The sequence below is a fragment of the Drosophila hydei genome, unplaced genomic scaffold, assembly GCF_003285905.1.
Source record: "Drosophila hydei strain 15085-1641.00,03,60 unplaced genomic scaffold, DhydRS2 tig00000149-arrow-pilon, whole genome shotgun sequence".
Classification (NCBI taxonomy): Eukaryota; Metazoa; Arthropoda; class Insecta; order Diptera; family Drosophilidae; genus Drosophila; species Drosophila hydei.
Window position 1 is genome coordinate 926168 of NW_022045678.1, and position 12268 is coordinate 938435.

A 12268-nucleotide genomic window follows, 5' to 3' on the forward strand; every position below is an offset into this window, starting at 1 on the left:
AATTAATTCAAGACTGCTGGGAGCATGGAGAATCCTTAACCAGTCTTAGGTCACACATTTTTAAAAAATATTTTTGCAACTAGGGTCTTGCATATTGGTGCCAAAGTGATAGACACTATATCAATCATAGTTCCAAAGTTAGAGCATTTCACGAGTTAATTTCTGTGGAGCTACTTCTGTAGGTGGAATAAAATAAATGAATATGTTTGTCTTGGCATGCGGAAATCTAGAATAATTTTAATGAAATATGATGGATCACAGTTGACCACTTCTACAAATATACATATAAATGTTATATACGAAAATAAACATTTTTGAAGCAATTTAGCTGATTTTGTTTTGTGAATGGGTTTGATGTAGTTTCACACAATTTTTATATTTATTGGGATACATTAAAATTGGAATTTTGAGCATATTCTTAAACTCTCAAATTATTTCTTTTATTAGGTAGTGCTATTACTATTACTATATATATGTTAGAACTTTATTATTTTTTGAATCTTATTAAAGTCCTGCTTACCTTTCTTATATGCATTTTTATTATTTTAGAAATTATAGCTTACCTAATACTTACATGATACGAAATCTTTTTTTTGTTGTCATATAAGCTTAAGTTAATATTTAGCTGAAAATTTAATGAAGTTACAATTTCTTCTATTATTTTTGTTTCATAACAAAATTCTAGAAGAACTTATGTCAAAACATTCGATACTTTTCCAATTACATTAATATAATTTTTATAAAAAGTTCCAACCATTATAATAAAGCACTTTAATTTGCAGACTCAATCACGCATAAAAGAAAACAAATGGAATTGTTTTTAAAATTTTTCGTTTTTATTTCAAATTTTTATTATATTTAGCACGCTTTTGTTTTAGTTGCGTTTTTATGTTGCTTTTGTTTTTGTTTTGTTTTGTTTTTCTCGTTATTTATTACCCATTTCGTTAATTGTCATGTGTTTGCTTTGTGTGCAATGTGCATCGATTTGCAGACGCATTGCTACTTAAATTTTATTTAAATAATTTAAATGTATTATTTGTGTTAGCATTAATTATAATATGTGATGCCATTGTTGAAATATGTATTCGGTTTTACTTTCTTTCATACTTGCCAACCAATTTCTACCGTTTGCAATTGGATTAATAAATGAGAGAGAAAAATAAATAAATGTTGTTTTTCTTCATTTTTTTTTTCTTTTTAAATAATTTAATACTAAATATATATATATATATTTCTTGCATTGCAATTTACATTCATACACATAATAAATGCAATTAAATTAATTTAGAAATTAAACTAGTCTACGAAATAAATTAGCGAAGCGACAGCAAATCAGAAATTCGTCTGCGAAACTTGCCACAATTTACAAGGAAAGAAGGATAAAGAAAAACATAAAAACGTTTACAAGTATTATATCCATGTTTTTTACAGTGTACACTTACGCCTGGCTTATTAATTTTTACAAAAGGTAATTTAAACTTAGTTACTAATTATTTAATTTTTTTTTGTTCGCTTTTATTATTATTTTTATTTTTATAATTTATACAAGTCTTGTAGTTAGGTTGGTGATTTCAGTTTTGAGAGTGTTCAGTGTCCAGTGTCCAGTGTTGCCGAGCTGCACTTGCATGCGGAAAGTGTGTGTTGTGTCTGTTGTTGTGGCCAGTGTTGGCAAACATGTTGTGCAATTGGAAATTTGGAAAGTTAAGAACTGTGCAGAAAGTTTTGGAAATCTTTATATATATATATTATATATATAAATATAAATGTATATATATATATATATATATATATATATGTATATATATATGTATGTATGTGTGTACTGATTAGTATATCTATATCGTTCGGGCATTGACAGCTTATATTTGTAATTAACCATTTAAATACGATTTTTAAAAATGTCTAGCTTAATGTTTAGCTCGTTTATTGCTGTTCTTGTTGTTGTTGTTAATTTGAAAACTTTTCGAAGGTGTTGCACAAACATTTTAAATACCTTTTTGTTATGTCTCTGTGTAATTGTTTTTTTTCTCATTTTTTTTCTACTATTTCAACTACTTTTTTCTGCATTTTGTATGTATTGTGTCTGTGTGCGTCTGTGTGTTTGATTTTTTTTTTCGTTTTTTGTTTTTTAAATATTATTTTAACGCCTTAGTTAATATTTTATAAAATGCGGTGTTTACATTTGTGTGTCTGTGTATGTGTATGTGTTTTCCTTTCATTATTTACTGCTTTATTTATTTTTATTTATACTTTTTTTTGTTTTCGTTTAACTACTACGAAGCAACTACGATTTTAACTTTTAGTACTTGCTGTGATAAATTGTATGCGCATTAAACTAAAAAGGAACATATACATGATTATTTATTAATTATACAATACGTTTATTATACTCGTTTATAGTTGATTTCATTTATATGCTTGTACGTATATATATAACATTATTTTTGTTTAATTCATAGTAATTTTTTATAGTCAGAGTCATTTTGTTGTCGGGTTAAATTATAATTAGCATTAAGAACTGAATATATTTTTAAGTTTTTCATTTTTTTTTTTTTTGGGTTTTGTTTTGTTTTTGCTATAAGTAAGTAGTTGAATATATATTTTTAATCACAAATCATTGATGAAAACTTCATTTTAATTGGTTTTAGGCGATGACGCTCTGCACGCTCTCTTGGTCCGTTAAATTCCGTTACAATTTTATCATCATCATCGTCATTATCATCAACGTCTCTACATAATTTTTGACGCGGCATTTTCCATCTGCTCGGTAAGCAAACAATCTATGTATCTCACGGATACCCTCTCTCTATCTCTCTCTAAATTTATACACAGAAATTTACAGTGGGGCTTTAAGTAGTTGGGGGCGGGGTTATATAGTTTAGGGCTAAGGAGTTGTAGAGGCATTTACAGTTAGTTTTGCAATTATTATTTTTGCTTTTCGATTTCTTCATTCGGAAAGGTACTAAAAATCAGTTGAACTCTATTATATATGCTAGTTACTTTCATCTCATTATATCAGTTATTACCTTCGCTTCGATTCGTTTTATAAACAATAAGTGTCGCTAAATGCTAGACCTTAAATTCGTTTTTTGTTTTTCATTTTTGTTGTTTTTTTTTTCAATGTTCTGTTCGATTGCATTTGATCTATGAGAAACTAGTGCCGTGTGTTTTTGTTCTTTAAATATTTTTTGCTTGTTTTGTAGGTTTTTAAAAATTCAGCTCGTTTTACTATCATATGCATTTTTCACTACCTTTTTACTTGCATGGTGATATATACTAGGTATACATACATATATATTTATTTACAGATTATATTCTATAAGTTGTATCATTATCATTATCATTATCATTTCGTTGGCATATATTCGACGCTACATTTTTGCTTAGATATTCGACTTTAGCTAAATTTTGTTTTCTTTTCATTTTTTTCTTTTTTGCTTTTATATCTTTTTACCATTTGCTCAGTGGGTTTAATTGTTCGACGCGTTGTGCTCTCCATATAAGGGAGGGGCGGGTTCTAACACAATTTACGGTATGATACGATAACGAGTACTTAACACTTCTCTATCATATTTTGTATTTTCTAGTTGCATGTCCGTGTAGAGTTCCAGAGCTGTGAAAAGTAAAAAAAATAAAAAAATAAAGTTTTAATTAACAAGTTATATTGTGGAAGATATTATAACTAAGCTTTTAATGAAAATATAGATTGTTAAGTAAATTATACTAAGCTATATACATTATTATTATATAATAAGATATTACTAACAAGAAGTTTATTTTAAATATTATCAATTAAAATATTAAATTAGAAGAATAGAAAAATGATTAAATTAATTATTTCTACAACTTAAAATATTTAAATATTTTTTAATAAATATTTTTATATATTTTTTTATAAATATTTTATATTTTGTAGATAAATATATAATTATTTTACAGAAAAATATATTAATATTTTAAGGATAAATATTTGTATGTATTTTCTAATTATGTTATTCTATAATTTAATGATATTTAATGAAATTTTCGTTCATCTTCAAATTTCTATTCATTAGTTTCCATATTAATTACGTCATCACAACTCACCTCAAATCCATTTAATATGGGGTTTTCATCAATGATACCACAGCCTGTTGTTTTGTGTTCTGATGACACCATTTGCTAGCGGATTTGCCGTTGCTGGTGCCGTTGCAATTCCATTTCCATTTCCGTTCGTATTGCCAGTCAATTTGGTTGCATTTGTTGTCGTTGGTTGGTTAGTCGAAGCTTCACTGTTGACAGTAGCGGAGCCAGCTTTGAGAGCTGCACTCCTGCTTAGATGCACGCCCACATCATCGGCGGGCGAGAGACCCGTTAGTGTCGGCCTCTTATAGTCGGGAGCAGAGCAGCTATTGGCATCTGTGTTGGCCACGTCGCGTGTCAGACGCAGCGCCTTCAGATGTTGCCTCTGCTGCTGCTGATGATTGTCGCGCATCGATGTGGGATTCTTGCTGTATTTGTTGTTGTGCAGCGTCAAGCTGTATTTGGGCTTGGCGGATAGAGTGTTGCCACTGCTGCTCGCGTTGCCACTGCCGCTGCTGATGCTTAGATGCTGCGGCTTCTTGGGCATTGTTGTGGAGGCGTTGCTGCGCTTAATGCCGGCTAGATCGCTGCCAGCGACGGCTGCCTCCGCTGCTGCCAACTTGAGCGAGGCTTCGAACTAGAGATTATCGGGATAGCTGCGGAAATTGTAAGTTCTGGCGCGTTGAAATTCAGCAGCTGCGGCAGCCGCAGCAGCAGCGCTGTTGCCACTGGTATACGGATTGATCATGGGCGCTGTCGACTGGGAATTCATGGTGCCCATGCCGTCGTCGTAGATGCCATTCAGCTGGTCCTGATTGCTGTGGCTGCTCTTGCCGCCGCCGCTGCTAACCGTATTCGTGTTGCTGCCGCCGCTAGCCGAGCCGCCCTTGATGGGCTTAAATATGGCCGTGGTCGCATAGTATTTCTCCATGGGCGGCGGCGGCACCGTGGGCGGCCTAGGGAATATGCTGCTCAGCGGTGGCGGCGGCGTTCTTCGCACATTCACATAGCCGCCGACGCCGGCGGCATTGGCCATTTTCGAAGCCGGCATGTAGTCCTGCATGTGGGGCACCGCATAGCCACCTTCGGGCACATCTGTTGGCGTGTGGCCGCGGGGGAGCGAACGTAAAAGACGCAAAAGGATTTCGCTTAGTCAGGCAAATGGCAAAGGTTGAAAGGTGTGTGTGTGTGTGACATGTGTGTGCGTGTGTGTGTGTGTGTGTGTGTGTGGCAATCGCCGCAAAAATTTATTTGCATTAGTTGCTGGCGGCGCCATATTTTATGGCTCGCAGCGGAAATGGGCGAGCCAAGGGAATTGGGTACCAGGTTGGGGCGGGGGCATTTGGGGGCGCTGAGGCTCTAGCCATTTGGCATACACACCTGTATAGTCTGGCGTCATATTACATTGTAAATCATTAACCGCTGCGTAACCGTTCACGCCGCTCGTATACATGTTCACATTGAAGGGCTCGTGGTAAAGGCTGTTCTTGCCAATGGAATCGTTGTCGTCGACGCTGGCCTGAAACGAAATGCGTGCGGGCAAAGGAGAGTGTTTTAATATAGTGTCAAGTTGGGGTATTTGCTGTGGATATATATATATACACATATTATTACGAGTTCGTGTGCGAGCTAATGGCATCTTTTAGCTCTTTAATGTGCCTAGACAGCTGCGCGTTTTATCAACTTGAATGCATTGCGGCTGTCTAGCTAAGCTTAGGCATTGTCCAGAGACTTTTTTGATTATTGAAAATTAAAAGAGCGAAGCTTGAGTTCAGTATAAATCACGAAACTACATCGTCTTGAACTAAATCAATATTATGAGGAGTTGCCTACGATTTCTTTAGCTAAGTTGGCTGGGAAATTCCCTACAGAGTCTACATTTCTTGAATGCACTGAAGTTTCAGCAACTTCTTCGTGCTTTAAGGAAACTGCCTTAAAGCAGTTGCTTTTAATGTCCTGCTGAACTGCTCACGCTGACAACTTTAAAGTGTTACACACTCGGCACTTAAGCTTAGCACCCACAAGTTGGCGCTGAGGAGCGGAGGGCAGTTTCTGCCGGACCCTAAGGGAAGCCGTTGAAAAGTTCTATTAAATAAAATAAATGCCGCTCGGCGTCTGGTCAAGTGTGTCCTGGCTGAGAACGTGGCAGCGCCACGCTACATTGAACAATTATGTGAAATTCGAGGCAGGAATTTGTCCTCTTTATATATATATATATATATATGTGTGTGTGTGTGTGTGTGTGCGTGTGTGTGTGTGTGTTTGGTCTCACCTTAATGCTATTGCCATTCGGACGATGCTTGTCGACATTGCCGCCCAGTGTATTCGGATTGAAGCTATATTGGAATGCATCGAGTACGTTGCTGCCGCGTGCTCGCTTCGTGCGTGACACGATGAACAGGATAATGGCGACGAGCAGTATAATTATTGTGGTTAGCACGACAATGACAACGCCAATGAAGTTCGCCTCGTTCGGCTCCTGATCGATGGGCCGCGGCGCAATTACTGCAACAACAAAAACAAAACAGAGAAGCGTTAAGAGAAAGGTGAGTCAACAGAAGACCCAAATGCAAAGTGCAACAAATTGAATTGCAGTGAAATGAAAAGTAAATATTGTTCTGCTAAAATAATTAGCAGTGAGGCCGAGCGAAATGGAAAAAAGGCAAAATTGCTAATTGAATTTATCAGGCGAAATTGTTGCTTACGTTGTGGGCCGTTGTTGTAGTTGTTGTTGTTGCTGCTGCTGCCGGTGGCATCGGTGGCGCCGCCGTTTGTGTCGCCGCCAGAGTTGCCGCCATTCATTTTATTCTTGCCATGCTGATTGTGCTGATAGTCGTTGCTCTGCAAAGGATATTCGCGTGTATCCGGCGCGGTGCCCGGCGCATTATTGCGCTGCTCCTGTTCGTCTGTGAAATTTCCCATAGCGGGCACTGCAAGAGAAAGAGAGAGAGAGAGAGAGAGAGAGTGAGTGAGAGCGGAATACAGTTATATAAAGTGCCATTTGTGGCATGAATCTTCAGCTTCATCTTCAAAAGTTGCCGCCTCGATTTGAACATTGCGCACAGCTGCGCTTTCATGATTAGTTTTTTCTTCTTCTTTTTCGTTTTCTTCTTCTTCTGTCGCTCTTCATTGCCCTACACCTTTCGTTCCACTTTAAATTGTTTTGCTTTCGCTACGCTTTTCTTTCGAGACCTCTAACGTGTTCATTTCCTGTCAGACCTTTAGGGTTTTTTACGTTTCTCGTCTCGTCTCGAGCATTACTAAATTTTTACAGATGTTTGATTTGAACAGCACTCAGACGCGTGTCTTATGAATATGCATGGAGTTTTTTATATTTTAATGATCTGGTGCACATGGCGAGACCATATATGTTCTGGACAATACTTATAACAGTTTTTCTACCTACAAAAGTGTCGAAAATTTACTGTGTTACCCATATATTATGTGCTGTAGTTTTGTTGTTCAGTTTTGCTGTTCTTAACTTTCTCTTTAAGTCCAGTGACTATCTATAAGAGTAGAGCTGTTGCGGCACCCTTATAGCTTGAGTTACAATAGGCTTATAATGCTAGTGTGCATGTTTTGTCTATGGCTTAGCAGCTTGTCTCTGTGCCGTAGAATATTATGATTTCTATATGACTGTTTCCACCCTTAGGTGAGTTCTGCTTGGGGCTTAGCAATCTGAGAATATAAACATTTCCATGCTGACCTTATTCCCAGGGCTATTCCGCTTATTAGCTTAGATCCGTCAGGCTGCAGGCTGCAGGCTGCAGGCCGTGCAATGCCAAACACCTGCTTGTCAGGCCGTTCACTTTGATCTCTAATAACCACCGCCGGCCCCACCCAGCAGCTAGAGCATATGGCTCAGCGCTGCAAAGTGTTGTCATTTATCTTCGCTCAACATCTTGAGGGCATTACGAAACAAAGAAGTAACGAACGCAAGGCGGCTCCCGGGGGCAGCTTTTTGCACCGAGCCCAGTCTCCAAAGACGACGCCCCCGGGCAGCCGAAAAATGCCTTCTTGAGTGGGTGACCCCGTTTCTACAGACAGTAAATGGCGTAATTACTGTGAGAAGTTGTTGTTGTGCTTGCTGCTGCCGCTGTTTTGAGTTATGTCGCCTTCTTGGACAGCAGCAGCCGGAAGGACACGCAGGACACACGAAGCACGGCCAGGCATGCCTCTGAAGCTTGTGCTTGGCTGCCTTTTGTTTCGCCAATGCCATTGTCCTTGCTGTTGTTATTTAATATTTTCTTTTTTCTCCTTTCTGTTTGCTACTCACTTCCTACTTATAAAGGCATATCTTGCATCTCTCGGCTGTCGGCCGTCGGCCGTCGGCTGTCGGCTGTCGGCTCTCTGTGGTCGTCATAAAACGTTTAAAATAATTAAAATATTTTGAGCCACATTTATCACACACTGTGCCAGGGTTAGCTTGTAGCCTGAATGTAATGGCAAATATGCCGCATATCCTTTTTTATTTTCGCATTTACTTTGCTCTTGTTGTTGTTTTTTGGCTGCTGTCGCATGCCCTTTTATAACTAATTCTCTTTGTGTGTGTTCTTGTGTGTCCCCAGGGTCTCTATTCACTCATTGTTTTTTGGCCTTTGTATTTTTAGAAACCTTTAAATACAACTCCATAAAGAACAACAACAACGAGAGCAGCCGCAGCAGCAGCAGCAGCAATCACCGCAAGCAAATCTCACAAATTGGGGTTAAATCTCTGCAGTGCCTGATAAAAATATACGCACACACTTGAAAGATGCTGCTCCTACCCCCGCCCACCCTCTCTCTCTCCACTGCTCTCTTTGTCCGTACGTGCGTTTCTTTTGTTTACCCTTACCCTAGTTTTTCCAGCCAAAAAAAGTTTTTGCACCAAAAAAAAAACAACAACAACAATGAAGAGTGAAAAAAAAAACAAAAATAAGAACCAGCTAACAGCTGGTTGCTTGTTGCTGCTGTGGCTGTGGCTGCCCCCCATCGCCCTGACCCAAGCCCCCCTCTGCCCCTGCCATCTTGTGCGTGACAAATGCGTCGTGGTGCTTGTTACTCGTCATGTAATTGCTGCCAGAGCAGCGCAGCATGTGGTGCAACCGAGTTTTGGTCTGAGCTCTGCCTAACGCTTTGTGGTTTTTGCGCTCTCGAATATCCTTGAATCAGCGAAACAGTTGCTGAGACATTGAGCACCACCCAATTGAATGCTTTTCCTATTATCCGCAAAAAGTGCATTGCAATGCTCGCTAAAGCCCTTCAGCTAAACACTGATCGACTACCGATCTTTTGCGTGTCACAGCCATGCCTCATGCAATTCTACAGAACTGTAATGATTGACAGAAGGAACATGTTCAACATGATTATGATGTTCGATGACAATGCAAGATTTGTGTCTCATTGAATCAGGTAAAATTGATTGTTAGCTCGGATGAAGCAAAGGAAAGAAGTAGCTGAAGTAATAATTGAATTTATATGTCGTCTCTATAAAACATGTTCAATCGTTGTCGGTTAGATTACAAGAGTTAAAGATAACCTATTTGCTGTATTGGGTCTCATACTCAAACTTTACAATGCTGTGCCGAATTGATGGGCAACTAATCGATAAATATCGATAGGTATACATTTTTCAAATATTTTTTTACGACGTAAACAATTTTATGAACTTATTTCAGCATTGCGAATCATGTTCAATTAGCAAAATAAATTATTTTGAGCACACTATAAAAATCTACTTAACAAAATTAATTTCTTGGAACTTATGAAATGATGTGAACTTATAAATGATGTGAATTTCTATATTTAAAATGATTTATACATTTCAAATCCTTATTTTCCTATGCTCTGAAACCATTAACATTGTGTAATTCTACCTATAAAATAACTTTTTTAACTATTAAGTTTCCATACTGAAGCTCTCACTGCACTTCAAGCGCAGCCTTTGTAAAACGTGGGTAGAAGGAGAGAAGTGCCTCTGTGTGTGCTTGTGTATGTACATATGGTATTTGCTATGTATGTATATAAAAAAGCAGGGTTCAGGGTATTTCCTAGTCCGGCACCTCCGAAACTTATAACAAAATCTTTTTATAATGTTTGATTTTAATTCACTTTAAGCTCTTCAAAACGTCGTCATTTTGTATTTATTCATAGGATTCTTCTTATATATACTTTAATACAATAACATTTGATTTATTTGCAATCATTTCTTAAGTTCTTATTGCGTTTAGCCTCACTACCCAGTTTGATCCTGACAATACCTTCATAAATTGATCAAGGAACAGCTTGCATTTCTTTCTTTATGTGCATTTTCTTTATGTAGAAGACTTTTGTTTCCCTAAAACTTTCTGCCTGTTTATGCACTGCAAGCAAACGCATTTTATATTGAACTATAAAATCTCAGTTAGGGTTTATTGGCGACTTCCTTCATAAATCCATTAAGCCTACAACGCAGCTCGGTCTGCGCGCGCCGCCATCTGTGGAAAATCCCCTATTGATGCGGCACGCTCTATTTGACTCATCAATCAAATGCCGTTGGCAGACTGACTGGGTTTCGATACCCTACTCATTTTCACACCTACCGCGCATGGATTTTCCTTCGGCAACCTCCCCTCTACAGTGAATCAATGAATATAAATGATCTGCTCGGTTCAGTGACCGATCCTGCGATGTTAACAGCATTGTTGCCCATGAACAATTTGTGCCCGACCCCTCGGCAAATGCGCCATGAAAATATTGTCTAAATATCTGTCGAGGGAGGGATGGGGTAGGAGGTAGCCTAAATCTTTGTCCAAGCATCCTTGCACTTGGTACAATTTAATCAGTACGGGGACACGCTCGGCATTCATAGGAAATGTAGCCGAAAAATGCCATGCATGCATCCCGTCAGTCCCTGCATTGTTGTTTAGGGGGTTGCAGCTACCCCTAAGCTCGACCTGCTGCTTGTTTACTTTTGCATGCGGAGGGACCAGCGTTAGCTCGTCGGAGACCCTTCATTCCGTTTCATGGACTTTGGGTATTTTATTGACTTTAGCCTCCCCACACGAGTTGCCCGAACAAAAAGCAGAAAAAAACACGAAAATTGTCCTAAAGAGATTTTCCCTTTTCGGGCCGCTTATCTCGCCTGCCTCTCCATCTCTGTCGCATTGTTGTTAGCCAAATGTTGGAAAATGTGTTTTGTACTCCCTTTTTGCTCTGCTGGGCCCGAGCCCGGGCAGTTTTTTATCCGGCCAGGCTAAGTGTAATGCATTGCACTTTGTAGCAGTTGCCGTCGCTGTCGCACACTCGAAAATGAAATGAAGCTGAAAAATGCATTTGCACTCGCGTATGCAGTTTTTTCCACTCTACATAGTATGCCAAATGCAATTTTCGGGCAATTTGCGCAGCAATTTTCCGACTTTTTTCTACCTTTTTCATTTGCCGATGCTTAGTCACGTACTTACCGGATATAAAACTGATCTCGGAGAGCATAATCCATTTGACAGCAAAGTACAAATTTATTTTCAGATATTTGCCCACACGATGATGCAGCTTAATCGTAACATCTCGGGCATGATCCATTATGGTATCTGGCATATATGAGAACTGTACGGGCTCGCCAGAGAAGTAGCGTCCACCAATGCTAAAGAAGACTTTAGCATGCACGAAAACCTAAAAGAAGATGAAGAATGGAGGGATTAATAAAGAAGTGAAGAAAGAAGAAGAAACTAATGAAACCAATTCATGAAGAAGCTCAACAAATATTTAAATAGATTAAATAGATTTACTTTGGCTAATATAAATTCAAGTATCAAAAATAATGGCAATTATATCATAAAGATTTGGTTAAATAATAAAAACTTATTCACTCTTTTGATAGACTATGCGTCCTAGTAGCAAAAATACTTTGAAAAGCAGATATAATTATAAAACTAAAACAAATCCTGCTCAACTTGTCATACTTGCCAAACATCAATAATATAGTTTAATAATGCCCTCGAGCTCAAATTGGCTTCGATAAATCATACGTGTTAGGGCCTTCTTTCTCTCTCACTCACCTGCACATCCTTGGTATACATATTGTTCGTATGCAAAACGATGGCGCTGAAATTGCGCACCGTGTCGAATTCGAAAACAATTTCAACGGGTTTACCCAGCAGACCGGGCGTATCATTTCTCCAGCCAATCCATTCGTAGCCTGAAAGAATATCAAAGAAAAAACAAAGCAATAAAATATCATATATGAAAG

General features: G+C 38.1%; 1 protein-coding gene across 1 annotated transcript in view; it reads right to left on the reverse strand.

Moving 5' to 3' along the window:
- Positions 1 to 2583: 2583 nt before the first annotated feature.
- LOC111602263 overlaps positions 2584 to 12268 on the reverse strand; it is a 42535-nt gene continuing 32850 nt past the window's right edge. The window contains exons 7-13 of the mRNA XM_023319258.2: positions 12078 to 12217; positions 11484 to 11691; positions 6768 to 6992; positions 6335 to 6567; positions 5443 to 5581; positions 4087 to 5157; positions 2584 to 3613 (exon numbers count right to left, since the gene is read on the reverse strand). Of these exons, the coding sequence (XP_023175026.1) occupies positions 4700 to 5157; positions 5443 to 5581; positions 6335 to 6567; positions 6768 to 6992; positions 11484 to 11691; positions 12078 to 12217 (1403 nt within the window). The 3' untranslated portion in view covers positions 2584 to 3613; positions 4087 to 4699. The remainder of the gene's footprint in view (positions 3614 to 4086; positions 5158 to 5442; positions 5582 to 6334; positions 6568 to 6767; positions 6993 to 11483; positions 11692 to 12077; positions 12218 to 12268) is intronic.